The sequence below is a fragment of the Lichenostomus cassidix genome, chromosome 14 (genome assembly GCF_008360975.1).
Source record: "Lichenostomus cassidix isolate B80296 chromosome 14, HeHo_3.0, whole genome shotgun sequence".
In the NCBI taxonomy this organism is placed as follows: Eukaryota; Metazoa; Chordata; class Aves; order Passeriformes; family Meliphagidae; genus Lichenostomus; species Lichenostomus cassidix.
This window is the reverse complement of record NC_139495.1, coordinates 12,294,475-12,320,319: the sequence shown is the minus strand read 5'-3', so window position 1 is coordinate 12,320,319 and position 25,845 is coordinate 12,294,475. Positions and strand designations below refer to the sequence as shown.

General features: G+C 38.5%; 1 protein-coding gene across 14 annotated transcripts in view; it reads left to right on the top strand.

The window, feature by feature from the left end:
• RBFOX1 (RNA binding fox-1 homolog 1) overlaps positions 1-25,845 on the top strand; it is a 1,091,692-nt gene that overhangs the window by 598,848 nt on the left and 466,999 nt on the right. For 10 of the 14 annotated variants that reach the window (XM_085074907.1, XM_085074910.1, XM_085074909.1 and 7 more), the window contains one exon: positions 835-882. The exons of the other annotated variants lie outside the window; for them this stretch is intronic. In XM_085074907.1, coding sequence (XP_084931033.1) covers positions 835-882 — 48 coding nt within the window. The remainder of the gene's footprint in view (positions 1-834; positions 883-25,845) is intronic. 14 annotated transcript variants of the gene reach the window in all.

Here is a 25,845-nt window from a genome sequence, read left to right as displayed (position 1 = left end):
CTAAAGCTGCAATATGTAAGCAAAACGTGCTTCCAAGAATACCCTGACTAGAAAAGTAACATTGAAAATGAAATTCGTAGGTGACTTGTCTACAGTTCGGTAACTTGAATTGTGTTTGGTTTACTCAGCTGCCTGTAGTAACTTGCAGTAAAAAGGGTGGATATGAAGCAATAAATGCCTTTCAGAGTATAACTTTTCTGCATGTCTGCAAGATAAAAATCCAAAGGTTCAATGAGTCAAAATCCTTTAGGAACAGAAGGAGCATGTGTTGGTGTTATTAGGTTTATTGACTTCATGATTTGTTTCATTCCCAAAGAAAACACATCCAAGATATCCAAGTGCATACAACACACACACATTTACATGTTTATCTTCAACAGATAAACTGTTTTACTGTTCCTGCATGTTGCAGTGAGATTCAGACACAAATATCCATCAAATCCTTATTAGCACTCTTGATAACAGGCAGAAGGTTGAGCAGTTTTTCCTCTTTAGCTTACCTTTGTATTTCTTAAAGCTTCCATCACTAGTTTATTTTTAAAAAAAAGGATCAAGAAACACATTTTTCTCAAGATGGAAGTAAAAAAGAAAATATATGCCATAAGATCATATTTTTTCCTAAGAGTTGGCTACACTGTATTGAAATAGGTTTGGGTTTTTTCTGTGTTCTTTCAATCCTGTCTGTAACTTAATGCACGTAGTAAAGTTTAACAAACCTCTCCTAAAGGCACAATACTAAACACTGTATATTTAACTATACTCTGTGCACAGAAGGAGCCTGAGTTATTCCCCAGTGCTGCTCAGTGACATGAGCTTCTCTCTTTGTGCTTTCAGGACACTAAAGCAGAGTGCAGTTCTGCTGTAGAAACTGAGGACAGAAAAGTAAGTGCTTTGTTTTGCTGTGATTTGTCAGGCAACTCCAGGAGGTGGGATTTTCTTTTTTTTTTTTTAATTCAACCATGTGAAATTGCTTTCTGGTTCTTTATGTGTGGATGTTTTCATGCTGTATTTGAACTTCAGTGGGGACAAAACCATCTTACTCTGTTGAATATACCTGTTAGAAATTTGAATAGCTGCTTTTTCAGAAGGGAATTATAGCCTTAATCTCTTTATGCTATGAAAAGTTTAAAAGGTAGTTGCACTTCCTATTCCTCATTTTCATTATTAACCCAGTTATTGTGTGTTTTTCATGATGAGGTTGGCACATCATGTTAAATGTTTCTATGACAGCAAGATGAGGACTGCTTTTTCTTGCTTTATAAGTAGTATCTTTGATACTGATTTTTATTTTTTTGTTTGTTTAAAGGGTTGATTATAAAAAAAAGTGTTTCCAGTTTCATTGTCTCTGTCTAAATATATACAAAATACAAAATATGTTTTCAGTTGTGTTCTTCACCTTACTCATGGTAAAAAACTAACCAAGAAACAAAGGCTTCACACAGGAGCCTTCAGTTTAAAAAAAAAAAAAAAATAAATTGTCAGAAGTAAATATCAATTCAGTTTTAAAGAGAGTAATGTGGGTTTTTTAAAAAATCTGTTGATACTGAAACTAGGAAATGTAGATTACTAGGTCTGTGCAGTGAGTTTCTGTGTCAAATAACAGTGGAGTTTGTTTCTGTGTCAAATAAAAACGGAATGTTGAGCACATGATGTGATTTAGAGTCTGCCAGCAGCTGGTGCTCACTGTGTCCAGCTTGGGCTGCAGGGTCTGAGAATTGCATTTATCAAACTCACCAGGTGCTTCCATTTAGCTTCATGTTGTTTCCAACTGTGCCAAAATCCAGTCTGGAACCTTCTAAACCCCAAGTGCTGACTTGTTTTGGTGTGGCTAGCAGCTACTAAAGCTGCTCAACACAAAAGTTGGGTTTTTTCACATGAATTATGGGAAAAGGTATCAGGAGCTTGACAAGCTTTGGACAAGAATTTATTAATATGTTCTATTTATTTTTTTTGTACTGCAACTTGCTTTTTATCTAGCAGAGGTTCCAGCCTGTTGCCAGTAAACCGTGGGGTTTTTCATGGCTTATGAAATTATGCAATTATTTTGTCGAAGCACTTTGAAAGAGCAGAAATGTGATAAATCCCTGCTGTTGTTATGTGATTGGTTTCATCTTTTCTCTGTGTTTGGTCCCTAAACTGAAGCTTCAACCAGGTTAAGTTTACTTTACAGTCCAGGGAGTTACCAGTGATCCTCAAATACAGAACCATCAATCTTGGTTAATCCTAATGCATTGTTTCATGTTTGTTGAAAGCATCAATTAAGAATGTAGTGTAATTCATAAACCTGAAACATTGTAAATAAATATTTTTATTTCCTCTAACTTGAAATCAAGACAAACTACTGCAATTAGGGCATGCATCATTAGTATCTAATAATCTGCACTTCCATAATGAAATATACTACTAATGAACTATATCATTAGTAATTAATGGGAAATTTTCCCAGCTAACCACAGAATACAAACCTGCAAGGTGCCTTTTCTTGTGTTCTTTTTTTTCTGAAGTTTCCTAATCTCTAACTTCTGAATCAGAAATTTATATAACCATGAAGAAAACATTGCCTGAAGGCAAACTTGAATTTAATAACAGTATTTATTATTTTGAAATCCATTATTCTATAAATTACAAAATAGCAGTTAATTTTCATAACCACTTCATCACTGTGATCTGTCCCTCCTTCCGTTGTCTTCAGATGACCTTTTCATCTCAGGTTTTTGTTTATTTTCTGCAAGGCTAAAAGCTCCCAGGTTTGAGAACACCAGGTGCCAAGGAAAGCCCAGTGTGCTCTGTCTGACGTGGATAATCATGCATTACTAAATTGCCTTTACCATTCCCAGAGGACCCACAAGTGCATGGCCAACTCATTTCCCACACACTGAACACTCTTTTCTGTGTTTTTCATCCCAAACTTTGTTTTGATCTCATGCCACCATGCTGAACATCACAATCTCAGATGTTTCATGAATTGTAATCACAGAAATGGCTCAGCTGTGCTTCTCAAAGAAATGTCTGTAGAAACATGACCCTTCAATTTTCATGAGAACAAACCTGGCAAAGCCATACCAGGAGTGATTTTTGTAAAAATACATTGATAGCTGCAGCTAGCCACGTGATGGTTTGGAATTGGAGTCATAATTGCAAAGCCTGTGGGATGTTGTGCTGTTGCAAGGACGATGACAGATGGTCAGGTTGTTATTCCCTCTCCCCATGTTTTCTTATAAAACTGTGTGTGTTGGATACAAACAAAATGGTTGTGGTTGAAGGCAATTAATAAGGTTATTGGCCATTTTGCCAAGAGGGAGAGCATGTGGATCCCTTTGAAATCCTTCCATTTGATATAACCAAACTATAGTCTGTTTCTCAGAGGACTTCTAATATCTACAGCCTTTTTGTTGTTGCACTTACACAGCTCCATCATCTCCCATTACCTGAAAAACCTGCCCCAAATAAATCTTCTTTGTTTTTATTTAATCTCAGTTCACATCTTTATTTGGTCCAATGAGTTATCTTTTTTTTTCCTCATATGCTTATACAGGACTTGCTTCAAACAGTAATCTAAAAGAAAAAGAAACTGTAAATAAGATTTCTCCCAGTCCTGCTCTGACATTGAGGTCTGAGCAGAGCACAGACACACTTTGTTTTACTCTGCAATGGTCATATCATCAGATGAATTCATAGCAATGCTGTGAAACCACAGCTGATCTGAAGTTATCTCCCCTGGCATCCCCTGTGTGACATTTCCTCCTGAAATGGAAAACTGACACTGCAAACTGAGAGTTAACTCCCAGTGACCTTTCTGTGCTGGCTAGCTTTGTCTCAGCTCGTTGTCACTGTGCTGGGAATGTTTTATTCTTCAGCTTTGGCTGTGTCATTTGTGTTTTATTTTGGTTTATTCTTCCCCTAAGGGGCCTGGCTGGCTGGGATGTGCAGTGCACAGCAGCAGCTCAGCACCATCAGCCAGGGGCTCAAGGTCACCAGGGCATCCTGCTTCACTTGCTCTTCTGGAAAGGGAAGTTTCTCTTGGAGAGAACATTCTGGAGACACATCTTGACTTTAAAACGTCCCATTTTGGAGCTGGGAGCACAGAGGCTTTATGAGAGCTGCAGAGTTTATGGGAGAGCATTAGGGCAATAACCTGATGGGTCAGGACGTTGGGAAAGTTCCCTGCAGGGACATAATGATGTGTAATTCCTTATTACCTGCTGTGGGATATGGGGTAGGCAGCAATGCCTTTCTTTTCCTCTGCCAGCTATGGAAAATATTCTATAATTTCTTTTTATTTTTTTTAGTGCCTTCTGTCAGTGGATCTCAAATTACTTTACAAACAAATTAAAAACACCTATGAGGAAAGTACTTACAGTTATATGGCTCGAGTTACATATAGGGAAACAGAAGTGTGAAGGGCAGGTGTAGGCAAGGTTATAAACTGAGACAAAATGAGGACAAAAAAACAGCATCACAAATATATTTTGTTTTTCCTATTCAAAGGTTTCTTGCAGTTTTTGTTTTTTGGTTTTTTTTTTGTTCATTCATAGTGATCATATAAAGATGTTTCATATGGAAGTTTAAGGGAATTTTTTTTTTAGGAGAAAATATTTATCCAGTTTTTCTAATCTTCTTCAGATTACTGTAGAAGGGAATTAATGAGGGTATCAAATAGTGAGGAGCTGATAAACATAATGGAGAGAACTAAGTCAACTACTGGTATCATAGATGTGGATTTATTATTTTGTGTCCTTCCATGGTAATCCCTTTTTATGCTGTTTAGGGGCTCTCTAGCCGGGAATAGCAATAAGTGTCATTTTTATTCCCTTGTGAAGACATTATGCAATCTGCCTAACTTTGTAGATTATTGCGATGTGTTTTTATTCACATTAACAAAAATGATTTTTTTGTGAGGGAAGATGATTGACTCCAATGGATTGAGAAGGAAGTGTCCAAATTGTATTTGGGTGTAGATTTAGAGGAGTCTAAGGAAGTTTTGAACCTTAATGAGCCTCCTGGTGTCTAATGAGTCTAACGATTGCTGTTCCTTCAGCCTCTTTCACTGCTGTACAAACATTCCCAGGGATTATTGAAGAGTGCAGGACAGGAGCACAGAGTGAGGGCTGAGCACAGAATTCAGGAGCCAGAGGAGGAACCAGCAGGGGAATAACGAGCTGTGCCAGGAATAGCATCCTCTGTCCTGTCACAGCTCAGCAGATTTCCCCTGACACCTCAGCTCCTGAATCAGATTTACATCAGGCTTCTCAAGCCTCCCTCAGTGCAGAGCTGGAAGTTTTCACAACTTCCACTACAGGGGAAGATTATCTAAGGGGAGGGGCTTTGTGGTGTGTGCTGTTTGGCTGTTTATTACCAGAAGAGTTATTGAATTTCATGCCTGACTCATTCACAATTATTTGAAATCAAGATTTGGTGCATTTCAGGGACCCTAAAACTGAGAAAGTTGAATCAAACCCATGATCTGTGTTGTTTAGGCCACCTTTATTGTTATTCACGCTACTTCCAGTGATATTTTTAAATCCAAGGGATTTTCCCCCTATTGTCTTAGTTTTATCTATTATTTTATCATTTCAAATAAAAGCAATACTTCTGGAAAAACAGGGAGCTGAAAGTTGCCCTGGAACTTAAGACACTGCATTAGTCAGCCTAATAAATATTGGCAATTCTAATGTGAGGAATTGCCCAGAAATCCAGTCCATTTCCTGGCATGTGGCTTGACAGAGCGCAAAGTCTCGCTGCAAAGTTTCCTGGTTTTTGAATGCTCATAATGTCACTCCTATTACTGCTCTCTTGTTCTGCTGTCACTGACATGCAATTATGGGATTTCACAAGTGAAGTGGTGACAGTTGCTCCTCTGTGTGTGTGTGTCTGTCTTCCCCCTTAATCCAACTCTATCTAGCAATCTGTAATTTGATAAAGTGGAATCGAAGTGACAGGCGTGACAGAAGTGCCAAAATAATAATTTGACCTCCCACTGAAGTGTCAACGTGTTCTGCTGCATGACTTTTACATATGCTGAATACACAGAAGGGACATGGATAGTATATTTTCTGTGCTGCAATACCTGCTAAGGCAGAGTGCTAAAAAAAGCTTTTACTACACCGAGTGTCTTTTTGCCAATGTGTTCCATCTTGAACCATCATATCTCCTATCCCTCCATTACTATGTATGGACATGGCTGCTGCTGCAAATAAATAGTATTTTTGTTCGGAGGTTTTTGAATCTTCATTTGGAAGGTATTTTGGTAAATCTCGAAATTATAATTCTGTGATTGCCTACAGACTTTTTTATTTTACTTTTTTTTTTTAATCTCTTCTACCTTGAAATAAATTTCATTAGGTATATGACACATTCCTGCTAATAACTTCTAAAAAGCTCACTGAGAGCATTCTTTTATATGCATGAATAAAATATTTTATTATCGCTGAATTAAATGTATGCACAAGTGACTTTAGCATATATTCATATGTGCTGTACCTGCATTGCATACAAGTAATTATGTTTCACCTGGGGACAAGGGAAGCAGCTGAAGAAAGAAACTTTTTGCTTTAATATTTGGTTAAATGTGAAGTTAAAATATTGAGATTCAGGGGGAAAAAAATCAGAGGGGAGAAGGAAAACTGAAGTCTGATTTGATGCTAATTACCTGTCAAAATTAACTGAAAAATAATTCATGGGAGACTCAGGCCTTGCTGAAATTCTGATTACATCTGGCCATTAAGTTTTCAACAGGTATAAAAACACAGAGGAGAATTGGCTTTTGAAGTTATACAAAAAAAGAAAAAAAACCCACTGATGTATAACTGTTGGTGTGCTGTGAATGGGAATGTCCTGGATCTCCTGTGCTTGTGAGCCAAGGAACCTTCCCAGCAGTGGGACAGAGCAGCTTTGGCTCCTGGGGTGGAACATTTCCTCTTAAACGGTTTGGGTAAAGGTTTAGAGGTTTTCCTAACCCAGACTCAGGGTGTGGTTTTGTATTGTTTACCTGTGCCAGAGAGTTTCATGGTCAAGTTTCTAGCTGACATTTCCTTCCCTCTCTTTTTTCTTGTTTTTGTTTAATAAAGATGTGGGAAATTTGATAAAGAAGGAATGAGTTAACAACGTGTACCTCTGACCCACCTTATTTCCAGGTATTTTTGTGGTCACAGGGGGTTTTTGGTTACAGAGCACTGACAGGGGAGGGAAAGCTTACACTGGTGTGAGCAAAAGGATCTCTGTGCAGGCAGAACTGTGTCAAGTATTTAACTTGCTGCCAACCTGTGCTTACTCATAGAAATGTTTTGTTCCTACATTTTCATTTTCCTTGCAGTAGGGAAAATAGCCACTAACAGGTCTGTTTTCATGAACTATCCTTAAACTGATGAGGTAGAAATATAGAGATTATGTATTTCTCCAGGAGAAAAAGAATGGACATAGGAATTCTTTTATAATTTCTTCTAAGTCCTTCAGTAAAACTCCTGTGACAACAAGCCCAGAAATGTGCTGCTCTAGAGGGGGTTGCAGTTGCTACATTTTTATTTAATACCTGGCAGATAATCTGATCTCAGGCTACTTCTCCCTGGTGTAAAAGTTGTGCAGTCCAGTATAATCTTCACTGAAACTACTGTAGAGGAAACTTGGAAATGGTGCTTGAAATTTGTGAGAACTTGATGCAGGCCACTGTTCTAAATCATAAAATGGAGAGAGATAAATGATCTTCCTCCTTCTGTATCAAAACCTGCATCTCTATGGAAGGTTAAATTTTGATATTGAAAATTTGAATACTTTTAGGAATTGAACAGCTGCTTGTATTTTTGCTTTTGTTCTCCTTATAACCAGTATTGAAAAGGTTCTTGTGGAGACATTTAGGAACTTTAGGTATTCAAAATTCTCATCTATATCTGTTTCTTGCTACTCAACCTCTTCAGCATAACCATGGATGGGAGCAGAGGTTGTGCCCTGACCCTCTGTGCAGTGGGGTCATTTCTGTGCCTGCAGCAGTGTCTGAGTGTGTGGGACAGGCTTGGCACCCTACAGCAGTAAGGTCTGGCTCCAGGGACTGGGATTCCTCCTCTCTGTGAACCCCCAGGATTTGGCTGCTGTGGGGATTTTTGGTGGGAATTGATGCTCTCTGAAAACAGGCATTCAAACAGAAGATTTGCTGATGCTGAGCAGCACTGTCCCAGCAGGGGAGAAGGGAAAGGATGTCACCCCAAGGATTTCATACACCCCAACGACTGAACTCACCCCAAGGATTTAACAACCCAAAGGCTGAGCTGGCTGAAGCAGCAGCTGGGTTACCCTCAGCCACTCCTCACTCCCAGTGACAATGGCATTAAAGAGAGACAGCAAAGGCAAAAGCCAAAGTAGTAATGAGCTGAGATAGATAGTTTATGAAGTGAAGAGATGAAAGAACCTAAACAATCCCAACCCCAGGAGATGCAGAGGGACTCTCCAGCTGCTGCAGGTGTTTCCAGTGAGGGATCCCAGCAGCAGCACAGGATTGCTCTGGCCAGGGAGGCAGTGATGCTTTCTCCTCCTCCTGAGCCAGCAGTCCTTTGCTCACACACACTATTAGTTCATCTGGAGTATTTACTGATTTATTTGTAGCTGAAAGAACTCCCTAACTCTGAGCTGCCTCCCTTCACTGTGCACATCCCAGCACTTCCCAGGAAGCAGAGGCCACATTCCCACACTGTTCATGGATAGAGAAAACCTATGGTGTTTGTATGGCAATTCAGATTTCTTCCATCATCTCAGCATCAATTGATCAGATGGCTGGCCAGGAGTGCAGGCAGGGCAAGATGATCAGTGGCAGATTGTTTCCAGCATATTTGAAGGGGACAGAGTGAATCAGATGATTGTTTGGTTTGCCAAATTAATATCTGGGATGGAATCCAAGCTGATTAACAGCATGGCTGTGATTGGATCATGAAAGGGGAAGCAGACATTTGGAAAGCTTTTTTTTTTTTTAATACCTGCTGGCTCTGTTACTTTCCCAGTAGCTTGAACACATGCAAGAATATGCTTCTGTCCAGTAATCCAATTCATTTCTCATTGATTCCAGTTTGTCTTTTTATGTTGTATTGGATCTCTTGCCAGGTAAATCTTTTCTCTGTAGCAATAGAAGTATCTTTATGGCTGCCTGGTGTTGGGCAATATGATCAAAACTCCCTAATTCCATTATTTCAGAACTGATTTCTTCAGCAGTGATGCAGAGAGTCTTTCTCTCTAATGAAGCCTGTTATTATAAGAGAATTTATGTTTGAATTTATATTTATATAAATCCATATTTAGAAACCTGAATATGAATACATGTTTGTGTAGTCTTTGAAACGTTGTTGAGGATTCTTATGGAAGAAGTAAAACAAGGGTTAATGGATTTTTTTTTCCATTTTTTTCTACAGAGGTATGTTTTATTGTCTTTCAGTTTGATGGATGAGACAGAGACCATGGTTTATATATGAACCATGTGCTTTCCAGATTAGATTGATGTAATCATAGCACTTTTGCACAGTTCAGCTAAAAATTTCTTCTTCTTGATCAAGGTCAGGAAAATCCAGGAATTCTGCCATTTATCTCGTCTCTTCAGGACTGAAATAGGACACCCAGGGCAATATGAATAGGATTGGTGTACAGGCATGTCTCACTGTGTTGTACTTGATGTCTCACAACTCTTTTTCAAAAAAACAGGGATTATTTCTGAAAAAAACCCAAACAAAACAACAAAACCCCAGTATAAATGTTGCATAATGAATGCTTGTATTCAGAGTCTAGTAAAAAAAGTAAGGCTTCTTTTATGCTTCCTTTTATCCCTCCCTACCAGCAGAATAATGTACAAAATAAAGTTAATTTAGCTTTTTTTGCTCGATAATGGCAATATGCATACTATGCAAGGAGCAAACGTTTTTGTTTCAAAACAATGTCATTAAAAAAAAAATCTGATCTCTTACTGTCTTTCACTCTCAAGACTTGATAAAGGTTGAAGACTCAGGAACAGGGCAGCTTTTTTACAAGTGTGAATTGTCTGAAATCGAGCAGAGAACATCTGTTTCAGCAAATTTGTCTGTTGTGTTCTTAAAGCTTTGGTTTGCTGTGGCCTTTTGCTGAACAGGAAATTGGTTAATGAGTGATGTAAGACAAAATTTGCAGGGAGGGTAAAACCTTATTGCACCAACTGATGTCCTGTCACTCCAACTCGATGGAAAACATCCTTTGTGCCTTAGGTGATCACAGTTAGGGCTCGGTTAGTGCTTCCTCCTGAACATTTTTGCCATTGCAACCAGAGTTTGAGGTTGTTTTATTGGATTTCTGGCTTGTATTTTCTTTGTGCTCACTGGCTTGTATTACTGTATTTCTGCTGAACAGATTCCAGTGTTTCTTTGGTTCAGAGCAATGCCCTGAATCAGGCTTTGCTTTGAACTCTGAGTTAAGGTGTGGGAGCTAACGTCTGGTCAGGAACAGATCGTCTGGCTCTCGTGACCTTGGCAAGTGAAGATCTCCACCATTCTTTTCCATAGCAGTAAAACCCATTTCTAAATAGTTTAAAACACTTGGTTTGAGATCTACTTTGATGCCTTCTCACTGCTATTGATAATGCAAAATGCTTACTCAGTTTATTTCTAACTGACATTGGGATGAAATTTCTCATGACAGTATTTGAGTAATTTTGAAAAGCTGGAGAAACTGAAGAATTTTGCCTTTCTGTATTTGTTATATTCTGTAAAATGTCTTTTAAGATCTGTGATGCACTGTTTATTAAAATGTAACAAGTTTTGAATCTTTACTACACAGTCTAAGTAAAAAAGTGCAAAAGGTAAATGAAACAAACTTTTAGAATGCCTATTGCATCAAATCTATGAGAGTATTAGAATTCAATAGCATTCAGAAAAGTAACACTGTCTCTTCAGTAAGGCTTCATTTGTATCAAAGGCAAAAATCTCCTTAAAAGTGTGTGCCAGATTAGAAATTTTGTTAATTAAGAACATCTATTAATTGCTTCAGCTCTGGGAAGTATGAAGTTCTCCCTAATTCATTGACCAAGATTTGTATATTAATTTATCTTGTCTTCTGCCACCCATACCCCAGTCTTGGTTTTCAATGGGTTTTAGTCTACAACTTTGACGTGGTAATTTCCCTGTTTATGTTATTATAAAGGGTTGAGTCATTTCATATAAGCACAAGTAACGTGATGCAGAAATTAATTTTTTCTACAACTTGTTTTAGGGAGACATTTAATGTGCAAACTTGTTTTTCTGGTTTTTTATTTCCATGTAATTAGAGAACCCTCATTGATTTGATACTTGAATTATGTAACACAATACCTATTTTTAAATTGTTTTTTAATTTTGCTCCAGCTAGTGGAGTCTGAATCTGCCTTTACACTGTGTTTGCTTTCCTTTGGGATGCTTGGAACTGGAGCTTGGCTTCTCACTTCGAGTGCAAAGGTGTCCATGTCCACTGTGTATCTAGCTTTGATCAGAGCACAAATTAGCACGTCTGTGTTTTCTAGCTGCATTTATTTTCCAAAATCTGTTCCAAAAAGTGGATTGTGTCTCAGCTGAGGTCTGGTTTCTTTAAGTGATGTATCCTATCCCAGCTTTCCCACACTGTGCAGAATAACCCCAAACACCCAGCAGGCTGCTGCAGCTCTGGCCATTTCTTGTTTGCAGTCAGAAGCAAGTGCTTTCCAGGGACTTGGAAATTCATTCCTCCAATCAGCCCAGGTGACCTCATTTACAGTCACCATCATTTCCAAATGAATTTAAATGGAATATTGCTGTACGATTGAATCTCCTTTGAAGTATCTCCAAGAAGTTTTTCATTCTGGCCATTCCCTCTGTACTCTCCATGGCCATTAAGGTAATTAAGGCAGCTGGGTAAGGCTGCTCCCTTCGCGCTGCAGCCTTGCAAGAGCTGTGCTTGCAGGGAGGCTCTGTCCCTCTGCACCAGGGAAATACATCCAGCAACATCTGGGCTGATGAAGGACAAGGTGGGCTCACTGCAGTGCTGCAGCCTCAGCTGGTTGTTGCTGTGAGGTTTGGAGATTATTGGGTTATTGAACTTCCAATGTTTGCTGCTGAAGTCAAGTCCTCAAAGAGAAGTGTCCCAGATTTCAGTTCTGCACGCTTTTGAAGATTGTTAAGCAGCACAAAGTCTGTCAGCGTTCATGTTTATTTTGGTGGCCCTGTAAGCTGAACTCCAGTGGGAAGTGATTAACTTTCTGCTTTCAAACCAAACAGCAGCATATTCAGATCTGATCTGCTGTAATCTGGCACAGGAGGCTGTGAATTGAGTCAGATTGGAACCCAGACTGAGTTATTCTGCATGCTAATGAACTTACCCTTCAAAACATTCCTTGTACTTATTTCTTTCACATCAACCACTGTTTCAAAATCAATTTAAAAAGCTCTGGAACTTCACACTCACTGTAAAAAAGTTGTTGGTGTAAACGTCACAAACTGCTGTTGCCTTACCTCTTACTCTGCTTTGTATTTGAAACTGTCCAGGTTTACTGTGAGTTTTCCAGGGATTTTTTATCCTATATATCAGAAGTTTAGGACCAGACTGGTGATCCTAACAGTCCTTCGTTAGCAAAAATGTCTCTCTGTTACTTTCATTTGAGTTTTGTGTAAAACATCTAAAATATCACTCAGGTTCGTTTGGGTTACCATTAAAGCTGGTAAATTGTAATTCCAGAAACTAGAGAGAGGTGCTGTAATAATCTCTGTAAGAAAGAAAATGCTCTTTTTTTCCCCCTCTGCCATAGAGAATCACAGAGCCAATTACATGTGGTTTAAATGTTACAAGATACATACTTTAAAATATATTATTGTTGTAGTTTATTAATTAATGAAATATCACTTTGTGCATTTGCCTTTGAGGTGCGCAATAATAAACTATTTAGCAACGTTTTTCAAATTGCATAGTTTACCTTAAAGTTTAAACTATTAACTCTATGCAGAAAGAGAAAACAAAAAACAAGGCAAGCATGATTCTAGATTACATGGCATTTTTAGCCAGAGTTTTAATCAGTTGATGTGAATGTTCTTCTCTCACGTTCTGTCTTTACTGGAGAACCATAATTTCATTTATATATGCACCACTTTTCCATGTAAATACTACAGCTCCCCTCATGTATTTTACACACACAGGATGAAGGTTTGTTCTTTTTTTTTAGATTTAAATCTTTAACATCCCCACCCCATGATGATATAGCTCCCATAGCCAGACGATGGCACTGCAGGCTAAAGAACACACCTGCCAGTGAATCCCTTCTCCTTTAGGAATGGAATAGGTGTTGGGTTTATTCCTCACCCCCAACCACTTCATTTCTTCATAACTTCCACATTATTTTAAGGGCTGCTCATCCTCAACAGGTGCCATGCTTTGGGTTCTCTATTATTGCTCTGTCACTGCAGCTCTTCTGCATGTTTATTGCACTTGCTTTAGGTCTCATACAACACCAAAATAACTTTTTCTACTGCCTGTGTATTATTCTTTGATATGGTGAATTCTCACTCTGCTAAAACCGTTTTTATGAGCATTTTGCACAACGAAATTAAGAAAAATGGCTTCTCTCAGGCCACTCTTCCTCCTTGTACTTCTTTTCTTCACTGTGGTTTGTTGTATGTAGTAAAACTGGAAACATTCCGATGGCCACATCTCTGTAATACAATAAATAGAACTGCAGCTCCATTTCTCTATGTTGCATCAAATCCATGGATGTGACAGCAGCTGCTTTTCTCTTGCAGTCCCACAAGAACCAGCCAATGAAGAGATGACATTAATTTAAGGCACTACAAAATGCACTCCACTTTTCATGCTGTCCTCTGGAAACTGGTCCTAAACACTGCTTTTGTGCACTTCAGCCTAAAATGAGAGCACTTTTGGTGACCAAGTGGCCTGAATGTGACAGAAGCCTCAGTGCTTTTCTTTTACTTTTTCATCTCCCTCCTCTTCTTCTCCCTGAATTCTTGATGTCATTTAGGCATTATTTGTATTAGATTATTTTATTAGAGGGAGAGGATTAGTGCTGGATTTATGTATCTTGATAAGGATTTCCTTTTTATTTATTTATTTCTGTTCGTAATGAGCAGAGAAGAGCTGGGGTAGCCAATTCTCAAAGCAGGAATATGAATGATATGATACAAAACCAGCTTGAAGGATTTGGTGATAAGTAGGTGAATTGTTCTGGGATGATGCTTTTGAAAACAGAGTTTATTTTATTTATTTTTCTAATAGTCATGATGAAATTCTTTCATAAAAGCAATTCTGTTAATTTGTTCAAAACACAAGTGAATACATCACTACACTGAGAAGTACACCACAAACCCCTCCATTTCTAAAGCATTTGATTTTGCTGAGATTTGCTTTGCTCTGTAATACAATTGTTCTGCTTAACCATATTTATCTGAGCAGCTTTATTACCTGTAATAGTGGGGTTTATTTATTTATCTTATTGCTGTGTGTGTGATTGCCAAACAACTTGTGCTTTCAGGACGAGGTTGTTACAATGTTGTTCACAAAAACCATTTTCACCTGAGTCCCTATGGGAATAGCTAATACAGCACGGTTGACATTTCTATAGGGGAGGAGAAATTAGCAGTGGATTCTTTCACTGTGAAACTGCTGGGGATGAAGCAGAGAGCCACAACTGTTAACTTGCCTTTTCCAGCCCTTTGATTAAAGCCTGGCTGGTGTGGCCTGCAGGGCACAGCACAGGACCTGACTCCTTAGCCAGGCAGCTATTCACAGCAGCCTGGGGAGCTGGAGGGGAAGTTTTGACTGGCAAGCCTAAAAGCACTGGGGGCATAAGTGCCATGGCTGTGTGTAGGGAAAGCTGCTTTTTTTCCTAGGATATTATAATAAAGCAGTTTTTAGTAATAAATCTGAACTTGGCTGACCTGTGTCTCTCCCTGTAACCTTTCTGTGCCGTGATAATGTGCATTGTCTCTGAGAGTATTTGATCTCTTCACTTGCTAATACAATTCCATCTACCCCACGAGCTCATTCTAAATCAAAAATTCAGTTGCCATGGCTGGCATTAAACTTTATCAGAATTTTCGCATCTTCTGTTACAATTATAATTATTTACACACAGCTGTTTATAGTCTATGGAAAGGGAAATTCGACTTGTTAGACCCATTAATGACATCCAGGTATGTTCTGCCCACAACTGAGAATAAATTCTTACAGCAGCTGGAAGTTGTGATTTTACTTGGCTGAGTATTTTTTGTGCTCACCTACAGTCCTTGTGTATGGCTCAAGCTAACTGCAGTAGCATTAATATTTGTCTGTCTAGAGAGCTGATTAGCCCCAATGGATCTGTGGCTCTGTCCTTGGAAATCTCTAAACTCGCGCAACAAAGCTCAGAATTTGCAAATTCTGTAATGAAGTTTTCCTGGGTTGTTTGGGTTTTGATTTTTGTTTGTTTGTTCCATTTTCATACTGGGTTTTCTGATCTCCCCTTTTCTCAGTAACTAATGTAAAGTCCTTGACAGCAGTCTTTTTCATTCAGTTTCTACCTGTTGCTTTTGTCTCATCAGGCTGATTTTTACTTTTCATTTGAACTTAAGAATCTGTTAAAAAGTAAGGTTGAATTTAGTATATGTCATCCCTTTTGTAACAGTGCTCTTTGAAGGAATAAGGTACATGTTTATGGTGTTTTCTAATTATTCAATAAAACGTTTAAGGTTTAATGAAGTTGGAATCAATGACATTTTACATGGATTTGGTGCTTAAGGAATTTTTGTGTCTGGATGTTGTATTTTGAATGTGTCTTTGAGCTGAGCCTGTACAGCTGGGAGTGGAGGTGTGTGTGCACTGTGCAGTTACGATTTACAGCTTTTAACTCAATTATTCTTAATTGCATTTCTATTAGTACACTGAGTACTTGAGAATCCTGAAAGATCTTTCACCATGAATAAGTCATCCAGTGATATTAAATATTTACCTGTCATGAAGTGGGAAATTAAGAAAATAAACAAGCTGACAGAGATTCAGTGTTACATCAGGGACTTTATCTTGTAGAAAAAGTAATAAACTGTATCTTACTAGAGATTACCTTCTAACTTAATATTTCATGCTCAGTACTAGTCAGTGAAAAGAGGTTCCTAAAGTATCTCACCACTTTTTCTTCTTAGTAATTAAGACAGTTTAATTCCTTTTGAAAATGCTGAAATGACTGTACAGTGTGAGGACTGGATATTGCCTGAAGGGAGCTAATTACCTGGGTATGAATTGGATGGAGAATTTGGCTGTTTGAGGGAGAATTCCTGTTCTGTTCTACTTAGGAAAAGTTTTTAGACTCTCCTGCTGGCTTCCCTGGCACAGGTTGCCCAGAGAAGCTGTGGTGCCCCTGGATCCCTGGAAATGTCCAAGGCCAGGTTGGACAGGGCTTGGAACACCCTGGGATGGTGGAAGGTGTTGGGGTTGGGCTGGATGGGTTTTAAGGTCTCCTCCAACCCAAAACATTCTGGGATTTTTTGATACTCTGATTTTTCTCTGTAGATTTCTATGCATGACTTGTCTTGTTCCTTTTCCTCCATAACTTCCAAGTACAGTTTATTGCTGTAAGGCCTCGGGACAGGTGGAACTGTTTATTAGGTCACAGGACAGTTTTATTTATTTATTATTATTCTAGGGACATAAAAATGGTCATTTTGAACTGCCTTAATTTTTCAGGCACATACAAATGTCGTTGAGAATGATCCCTGGAATGTTTTATGTTTTGGGTTTTTTAATTTGAGGCAGACAAATGATGATATTGTTGATTTGAGATGTGTGTAATTCTTAGCTTAGGCACTTCTCTGTATTGAAACAGAACTTTCTGTCACTGGTCACTAATTTAAGTTAGTGTTTTCTGTGTGATGATAATGTGAAGATGATGGTTCAGCCTTGTACTTTTGGTAAATGTATTGTACATTTGGTAAATCTGTTGGTGAGGTGTTTCTTTGCAGCAAATAACAAACCAGCAATGCTGTTCTTCAAACATCTGAGAGCAGGGAGGGGTGGGAAATCAATTCTTCTTATCTTTACCAATTTCTTAAAGGACATAAGGATCTCTTTGAGTTGACATAGATTAATTACACAGATTATATCAGTTGTCTTCATCAGAATCCCTTGATAGTAAATCAGTCTTAGTAAAATGGTAAATATACCATCCTTTTGGGCAACTCATAATTTCTTTGACAAAACAGTATTTCATTTGTCTCTTTTCACTTTTTTTTAATTAATGTTTTATTATTGGAAGTTTTTGTAAAGCAGATCCACTAAATTCAAACTTGAAAATGGGAAATCAATCCTGACATTTAATTAGCTGTTCCAGGTTCTCTTCACTATGAACATGAAAAAGCAACTGATACTCTGAGGTCGTGTGATTTGAAAATTCTCTGTGGCTGTCCTTTAAAGATTTTGTTTTATTTAGACATACATGTACACTTATGGAAACGTGCAGCTGCCTTAAAAATTCTCCATAATTCTTATATATGCAGTTCTTTAGATTATTTCTTTATTAGTCTGCTTTTTGAAATTTCTTGTTATCTCAGTGTTAATAGTCTTACATACTGAATAGAAGGCACAGGGCAACAAAACTGTTTCCATGTCTCTGTGGTGATGGTGAAAATCTTGAAAATACAATGCAAGCAATAAAAAATGCAAAAGAGATAAAAGGGGAAAAAGTACCCTATTGTTTCTGTGGTGGTTTGGAGAGTTACTGACTTTGTATTAAATGTGAACATTAATTTCATGTTAATTAACAGAGAATAGTTCTCTTGGTGCCTCCCTTTCCCACCCTGAGCTGTTTTCTGCCTGCACCCAGCTCTGTGCTCCTGCTGAGGTTGTGTTAGCAGCAGGGAGCTCTTCCTGGGGAGACACTTTCCCCTCTTGCACAGATCATCAATTGCTTGGCCAAAAAGTGAAATATTCCATGCAGAGGCTTGGTATTTAGGGATCTGATCCTCGGGAATAAATGGTCTTTTTTGTCTGTTCTGATCCTTGACAAGCACTTGGGGTCAGGTTTTGTGGCTGCTGCTGTTGGACAGGGTTGCTGTTGGTGTCTTTAGCTCCTCCCTGTTGGAACTGTAGGTTTGAATATTTGATTTTTTTCCCAAAGATTTGTAAGATGTTTTTGGGAAGGAGCTGCAAGGATGAGTGGGAAGGAGCCTGGATACAGACTGGGATGGTGTCAATACCATCCTTTTAACCTTTAGCACATCTTTTAACCATGTGCTAGGGCTTTTCTGGCCATCTTTAGGGTGCTGTGGTTTATCTGGATGCTGGAGATAGTTTCTGGGACAATTATAACACTGTACTGGGTTATTTTACACATGAAGGGTACCAGTGGTTTTAGGTTTTTTTGTTCATTTGTGTTTAATTAAGATGCTGTAAAGTGGAATTTCATTTTCAGTGTAATTGGTGTTCTTACAAGGGAGAAGTCAAACACCTTCAGTGTTCTATAGAACACAGTGGATTTTTTTACCAAGAACACATTTCTTAATGCTTTCCCAAGCACATTTTTCCAGACATATATAGGAAAAGCGAGAGTAAGGATGAGTCTGTACCAAGAGTTTGATTCCAAATGCTCAGTGACTCTCTGGGTGTTGTGATCCTGGAATTTCCCCTGTATGAGAGGTGTGAAACTCATCCATTGCAAACACAGAGGAGGAAATGGGGACATTTCCAAGGAACTTTGAGCTCTGAAATCATTCTTGTATTGACTGAATGTGGAACATTCTTAACTGGCTTTCAGTGTTTGTTTTCTAAAATAATAATGATAATTGTCTATAATGATAATCAAAGGGTTCTCCTTTTGTCCTGGCATTTGGGTGATGGGCAGAGGGCTGGGTGTCACTGAGAAAACTCTTCTCTGAAACACTTCCAGGTTTTTAAACAGAAAAGGGTTTAGAACTGCTGGCCTTCAATATTCTCTGCAAAATTACCTGTTTCAGTATGGGGAATGTTGGAGCTTGTTGAGGAAAGAAATGTATTTATTATCAGTATGCAGGTTTTTTTTATGGTATCTGATTCCTGTGCATTGAAGCAAAATAAAAAAGAAAAGGTAAAGTTTAGTTATGTTTTGCTCTGAAGTTTTCCTATATGTGAGTTTTTACTCTCTGTTTGCTAAATTGATGAGACATGCATAGTTCCAGATAAAACATGCAAAATACTTCAGTGTATGGAAGAAAGAAAACAATATTTTCACAATCAGATTTCCCTTCTAAAGCACCAAGTTGATATGGTTTAACTGTAATTTTTCCAGCTAATTCAATATAGAAAGCATCACTTGCTATTAAAAAACACTGGGGAAAAAAGCTTCCTAAGATTTTAAAAAAATTTGTTTAATAGGGAAAACTGATTTCTGGGAACTGATAAAAATATCTGCACAAGTTTGTTTTGCTGCTTATTATATACAGTTTTCTTATTACAGTGTCAACTGAAGTTAATGTACATGTGTAGGAATAAATGTATTTACACTCTACAGATTTTACACTGCTAGATGCTGGAAATAACCACCAAGACTGAGGTAAGTGTGGTAAGAGTGTATTCAGGTTTTTGTTCTTGTCTGTTAATAAAACATAAAATATGTAAAGTGTTATTTTCTAATGACTCCCTTTATAAACTACAAGGTCTACCAATGCATTTAGTTAGCTGCTGATTATAATTCCATACTAAATCAAAAATTGCTGCATGAAAACCCTTCCATAAAGCCAGCTCAGTCTTTGTAAATGATGGTCTGCAAACCACAGATCCTTTATTCCTCCCCCCCTCCTTGTTTTCCCTTGGAGTCATGAAAAATGAAAAATGTAGTGTAAATGTCAAAAACGTCTACAGGAATAAATGCTGGGGGTTGGCTAATGAAAGCTCAGAGCCTGGTGCTGAGCAGCAGGGTGCTGGGGGCACTAATAGCTCAGGAGCTGGGGACCACATGCCATTCCAGCTCTGATTCCTCATGTCTGGGATCTCCCAGGCTGCAGCTGCAGCCCAGCTATTACCAGCAGATCTGTAGCTGTCTGTAGCATGTATTAAAATACATGAGATTTGCATGAGTTCTGCTGTTTGTTCTCTGCCACAGTTTCAATATTTAATGGGTTATGTAAACAACACGTGTGTGCTGTGTCTTAGAGGGAGGTTTTTGTTTGTTTTGGTGATGTCAGACATGAACTCTGTGCTGGCTCAGTTGCAATGAGACACAGCCTGTGTTACTGGAATGAGAATAACAAGAAACTGAATGGAAAAGTGGGAAATAAAGGGTGTGAGACACCCAAACAGGACAGCTTATAGTTCATGAAACTCATTGCTTTCTGTTGTAAAATTGAAAGTACTTATGTTGGGAAGTATGTCTCTAATGAGAAAAGTAAATTTCTCCTGAAAACCTTGGCTAGTCAGTAATCCTCCTATCAGGTGGATCACTGGTGTTCTCAATGGGCAGGAGGTGGTGAGAGAAATCTCATCACCTCTCACTGAGTACATTTATGGAGAGTGGGTTCATGGATTTAATGACTGGAATGACAGCATTTATTTAGGAAGGAAAAGGAGTGTTTGCAAACCCTCAAATATTGGTTAAATTTGTGCCAAGTAAGTGCAGAGGAAGTAGAAATGGGTAACACAACTCTGTCTACAACCAAATGTAGGTTTTTCAGCCACTGTGACCTGGCCAGCTGCTATCAGGGGGAAAAAACCAAAATACCTGGGCATTTGTTCCTCTGAACTTAAGACAGAGGAAGCAGTGGAAAGGCTTCTGAGTGAGCCAACAGTGCTCCTTGTGTGTTAAGGATCTCCTGGGCTGTGCTGTATTGCTAAGAGTGTGTATATATGTGTGGATATATATCTATATATCCATATATCTATATATGAGTTTTAGGGGAACATCTGGAAACTTACAGTTAGCTTTCAGGAGGAGTGCTGACTCATTTAAAGAATGTGCATTGTTTCAAAGCAAAAGATAGCAAACTTCAGTCAAAAGAAATCAGCACTTTATTCTTTCCTCCTAGCAAATGGTAATCTCTCTTTACTGCAGTGTTAGATTTTTCAAAATTATTTTCAGTCCTTAAAATCCAGTATGTTTTTGTTGCTCAATTTATACAGAACTCTTACCTCTGTACTACTGAGAAACCTAAGGATTTAATTAAATGCTGAGCTAACTGATGTTCTCATATTTTCTAAGATGACCCATTATCTGTTCCTTCTTTTAGCTGGTGGATACAAATTTTTAATGTTTCAGTATGCTTTTATCAAAGGAGAACCTCTTTTGATCCCACATTAAAAAAAGTTTGTGGTGTGAAATTACTGTATGCAAGGCGATCTCAGTAGTAACACCTATTCAAATCTGTCATTATCCACATAGAAGTTGAATTATTCATACAAGTTTATAAAAAAATATTTGAACCTTCTTATTTCCTCTGCAGCTTTCCATGTATAAAATACTACATCTGGGAAATCACCTGAATTATTAGAATTTATTTCTTTGAAACCTTGTCAGACCACATTTTCTGTGTTTTACATATGGTCCATCATGTAGTTTACTTTCTTGTCAGTAGAGATGTATCTTGTCCTATTATTGGTGCAGGAAAGTGTTAGATGGAGAGTTTCTATTTGGCAAAGGTTCTTTTTTTTTTCCAGCTGCTAGATGAGTAAAGTGGTTTCAGAGTCACTCAAATTTATTTTCTCAAACTTTGCTGTCTCAGTAGCAATAAGGTCACATCCCTCTTGTTTTTCTCTAGCAAAAGAAATCAAGCCCTGCCGTATACAACAGCAGAAGATATGAGTTGATAATTGCTGGAAATAACCTATAATATTTAGTGTTTCTGACTTGGGGAGATTGCTCTGTGAACGGATTGCTGGGTGGTGTGCTATTTCCTATATTTTGGCATGCTAATATCAATTATGCACGTAGTTTTCTGTTTTTATGGGTATGTAAAACCAAGAGTAATATTTCAGCTGCCTGACAGACAGTTTGGAGCCCAGCAGTGATCTCGATATTGGCACCTTTCGTGTGGGTGGAAGGGTGGTGCTTCTTCCCATTGAACTGGCAAAGAGCCAGACTGACTGGAGAGCAAAATCTGAGCCATGGAAATTCAAAGAACACATTTTTAAATAAGTCAATTCGGTAATTACAAGGCGGTGTACCAGTAGATTTTCACAGCAGGGAGGACAGCAGGGAAAGCAAAGAGCGCTAATTTTATTTTAATTAAGCTTTTCTGTTAATGGGGATCAGAGGATTCTGCCAGGGAGGGAGAGGAGCTGTGGATGGCACAGACTTGCTTCTCACTGGAGTGGCTTCCATTTCCCTGTGTTACAGCATGAAGTGCTCTCAAGTGCTGCTCGAGGAGCTCTTCAGGCTGCAAGGAGCACATGAGGAGTAGGAGACAACTCTCTTGATCTCTCTTTAGTTCTGCAGCTTTGATAACTCAGCAAGCTCACAGGGCTGCCAGCCTCTCCCTTCCCTAAGGAAAAAAAAAAGAATACATAGAAGGGTCCTGTTTAGAAGGTAGATGGAGAAAACAGAGCAAAAGGTTATTTCTTGTTGTACAGCAGATTATTTCCTTTTTTTTCAATTTTGATTATTAGAACTGTCTGCTTAAACTGAAGACTTTATATGGTTTGCATCATGCCATAGTTAGTGCTTTGTGGGAAAAGTCACTGTGATTAGATATGAAAATCTTCAAATCTTCTGTAGCTGCCAGGTTCTCTTCAGTCATGGCCGTGGTTAGAAATTAAGCGGAGCTCTTTGTTTTGTATGAATAAAGGATTTTTTCTTCCTATAAATAGACTAGGAAACCAACCCCAATTTTCTGTAGGAAAGAGCTTGTTTTAGGTAGCTGTGGTTGAGCTGTTCCAGGTGAATGTGCCTGAACCTGAGCAGAAGCATTCCAAGAGAGGAGACCCCTGGCAATGAGCCTTTGCAAAGCTGCCACCACTGTCCCACTGCCACCAACACATCCCTGACACACGAGAGCAAAATCAGGTCCTGCTTTTAGCCTGGTTTGCAGTGTGGCTCTGGGCTCCTGATCCATGTCCCAACAGGCTCCCCTAAACTGAGCAAGATTAATAGTAAAGCCAATGTTTATTTTTTTTATAGACCTCCTAAAGAAATCTTCTGTTCCAATAACTGGCTGTGGGCTCACTGTTCCCTTCTAAAATTTTCTGAACTGCCTTACCAAATACTTGAAAGGATAAGAATAGTAAATCTATTATCTGATAATTACCTGCTGCAGGCTGACTGCTCATTTGCATGTTCTGATTCTGGCTTTGCGTTGTATAATTTTAATCTTTTGATAATATCCCAGTGATGAAGGGACTTAGTTTTTTTTCCTATTAACCACACTACTGAAAAGTTATTGCAAGACAATCCTGGATGGATCCAAATGGTCATGTTTGGTCTAAATATGTCAGGGAGCAACTGGGTTTCAATATCCCAAGCTAAGCCTGCAGTTGTAGCACTCAAATAATTTTGACTGGAGTGGACTTGAAATCAGTGAACTCAGAATGAAAAAGGAACATCAGAACTCTATTTTGGCAAATTGTTTAACCACTGCTTGAAAGATTGGAGTAAGGAAGCAGTAGGGGTTCTTCAGTTACTCTAATTCATTGAAAACATAAAAACAAAGACTTATCTGGGATAATAATCTTTGCTAATAATTAATTGATTAATCATTTGCAATGTGAGCCTCTTCCAGAGGTTTGTAGGCTTTCTGGACTCAGACTTTATTTGGATAACTGTACATCTCTTCCTCTCCCCCAGTGTATCTCAGGAAGTCAGGAGGGCCCTTGTTTTAATGAGTAGTGTGAGGTGTTTGTGTTTTAAGTCCATGAATTCACTTCTTGTCAGGGTAGTTTGCTCACAGGTTTTAGTTTGTGTGCAAGAGTATCATTACATCAGATAATTCTGCACAGATAATTCATTTCCATGATTTAGGATGTTCTTAATTGCTTTACTGAAGGGAGATTGAGCACCTTTTAACCAAACAGCTGAACGATTTGCTATGACAATTCTGCCACTGTGCATTCACTTAATTTCCAATTAATCAAACATTCAATAAATCATTAGTATAATTACACCTGCTCAAATATTCCTACCCCAGCACATTAGCTATGCTCAGGCAGCCTCTTTTACCAGCTGTGTGAATGGATTCATTTGTCTGACCCAGTTGGTTGCACGTCCTTGCTTCTTATGAGCCTTGAGAAATGATAGGGCAGAAATTTTAATTATTTATAATCCCAGGCATTCTTTTGACTCGTTGTTCATGCTTTTCGCTTGGGTGCTCCTAGAGCAACTCAGAGCAAACAGCAGTGCAATAGAGGCTGGGTGATTTCTGAAGATTTGGAAATCATTTTTATTCCCCTACTGTGCCAGTTTCCTAATTACTCTGTCTCCCCAAGTGCACGAGAATTCCCTCAGCACTGTGTATCTAAAGCACAGCTGATGGAAACAGTCACAGAAATGGAACCAAAAGGGTGTCCTAAAAGTGCTTTACTGAAAGCTGCTACATTGGCCCAACAAACTAATTCTAGGACCTGTTTTTAAAAAACGGCACAAATGGAAATCCTCTGACATGCCTTCAGAATATCAGTGTAGCTGCATTCAGTGTCTGAGGAAGACAGAAATTTGAGCAAACTCTCCAAGAACTGGAGAAGGTAACTGAAGCACCTGTGCTGTGTAGGTGTGTGTGTGTTGCTATTTGCTCCCTCAGCACAGATGAGAAATCTGAATTTCCTCAGGTACAAGTGGGATTACTCAGTATTTGTATTTCCTGATTGTTGTAAGCTTTAAATCATACTTTGTTGTGTGACTTAAAGTAAACAAACCCGGCCATGCAATCTCAGTCTGGAACATTTTAAATATGAGCTCTTGATGTGGGTGTAGACACATTTTAAATTGTGCAGCGTAGGTTCTGTTGCTTCAAAAATAGATTTACTGGTTACAACTTGCCTGTATTTTATCTTTGAGTTAGGAATTGGAGGAGATTCATAATGCTTTAATCCTTTGGTGCAAATAGGTAAGATTTTTTAAAATTAACTGAAGGTGTCTTGATCCATCCAGATAGTAAAATAGGTTAGCTTTCCTCAGGCAACCCATTCCATATTCTGTTTATTCTTTATTTTCTTTTTACCAAATATGCTTTGTGTAGTACTAAGGGGAAGTTCTTTAACCTGAAGGGAAAAGGCATCAAAGAAGCTATTTGGGGAAAAAAAAAGAAAAAAAAAAAAGGGAGATGAGAGAAAGATACACTAATTGGACATTATTTTAATTACTTAAACATTTGTCAAGTTTCTTTCTCATCTGTTAAAAAGATTCTTGGTAGAGTGCATGAGCACATAGTTTCTCTGACCCTTTCAGCTTGTGTGGGGAAAAAAAACATTGAGTGGGAAAAAAATCTGCTCTGTATAAATGTTTTTTGCCTCCCCATGGCATGGAGCATTACTGCTGTGGCTCCCAGAAATGTCTCAGTGCATAGAAAACAGGAAGATTTATTTATCCATTAAGCTGCATTTGTGTTAGGATGTTCTGCCCGATGTTATTGAATAGGAGCTTTCCTAATTGTTTGCTTTTCTAAATGTGGCTCAGCATAGGATGTGCACAGTCTGCATGGTGGGGTGGAGTGGAACCCAGAAATCTCACTGTCAGGTGTGGTTTGAGCATTCTGTGGGATGCACAGAATCCTGATTGGAAGCTTTCATGCCTTGCTTTTAGTTTCTCTTGCTTTTCTGGAGTAGTGTAACTCAGTAGCATCACCAGATACACTTCTCTACATTTACAGCCTTAAGATTCCCTTTTGCTTTGGTCCTAAAAGCTTCAAATCAAAGCCATATTCTCCGAATTTCACTTCACCCATACATATTTTACAGTCAATCATTACATTT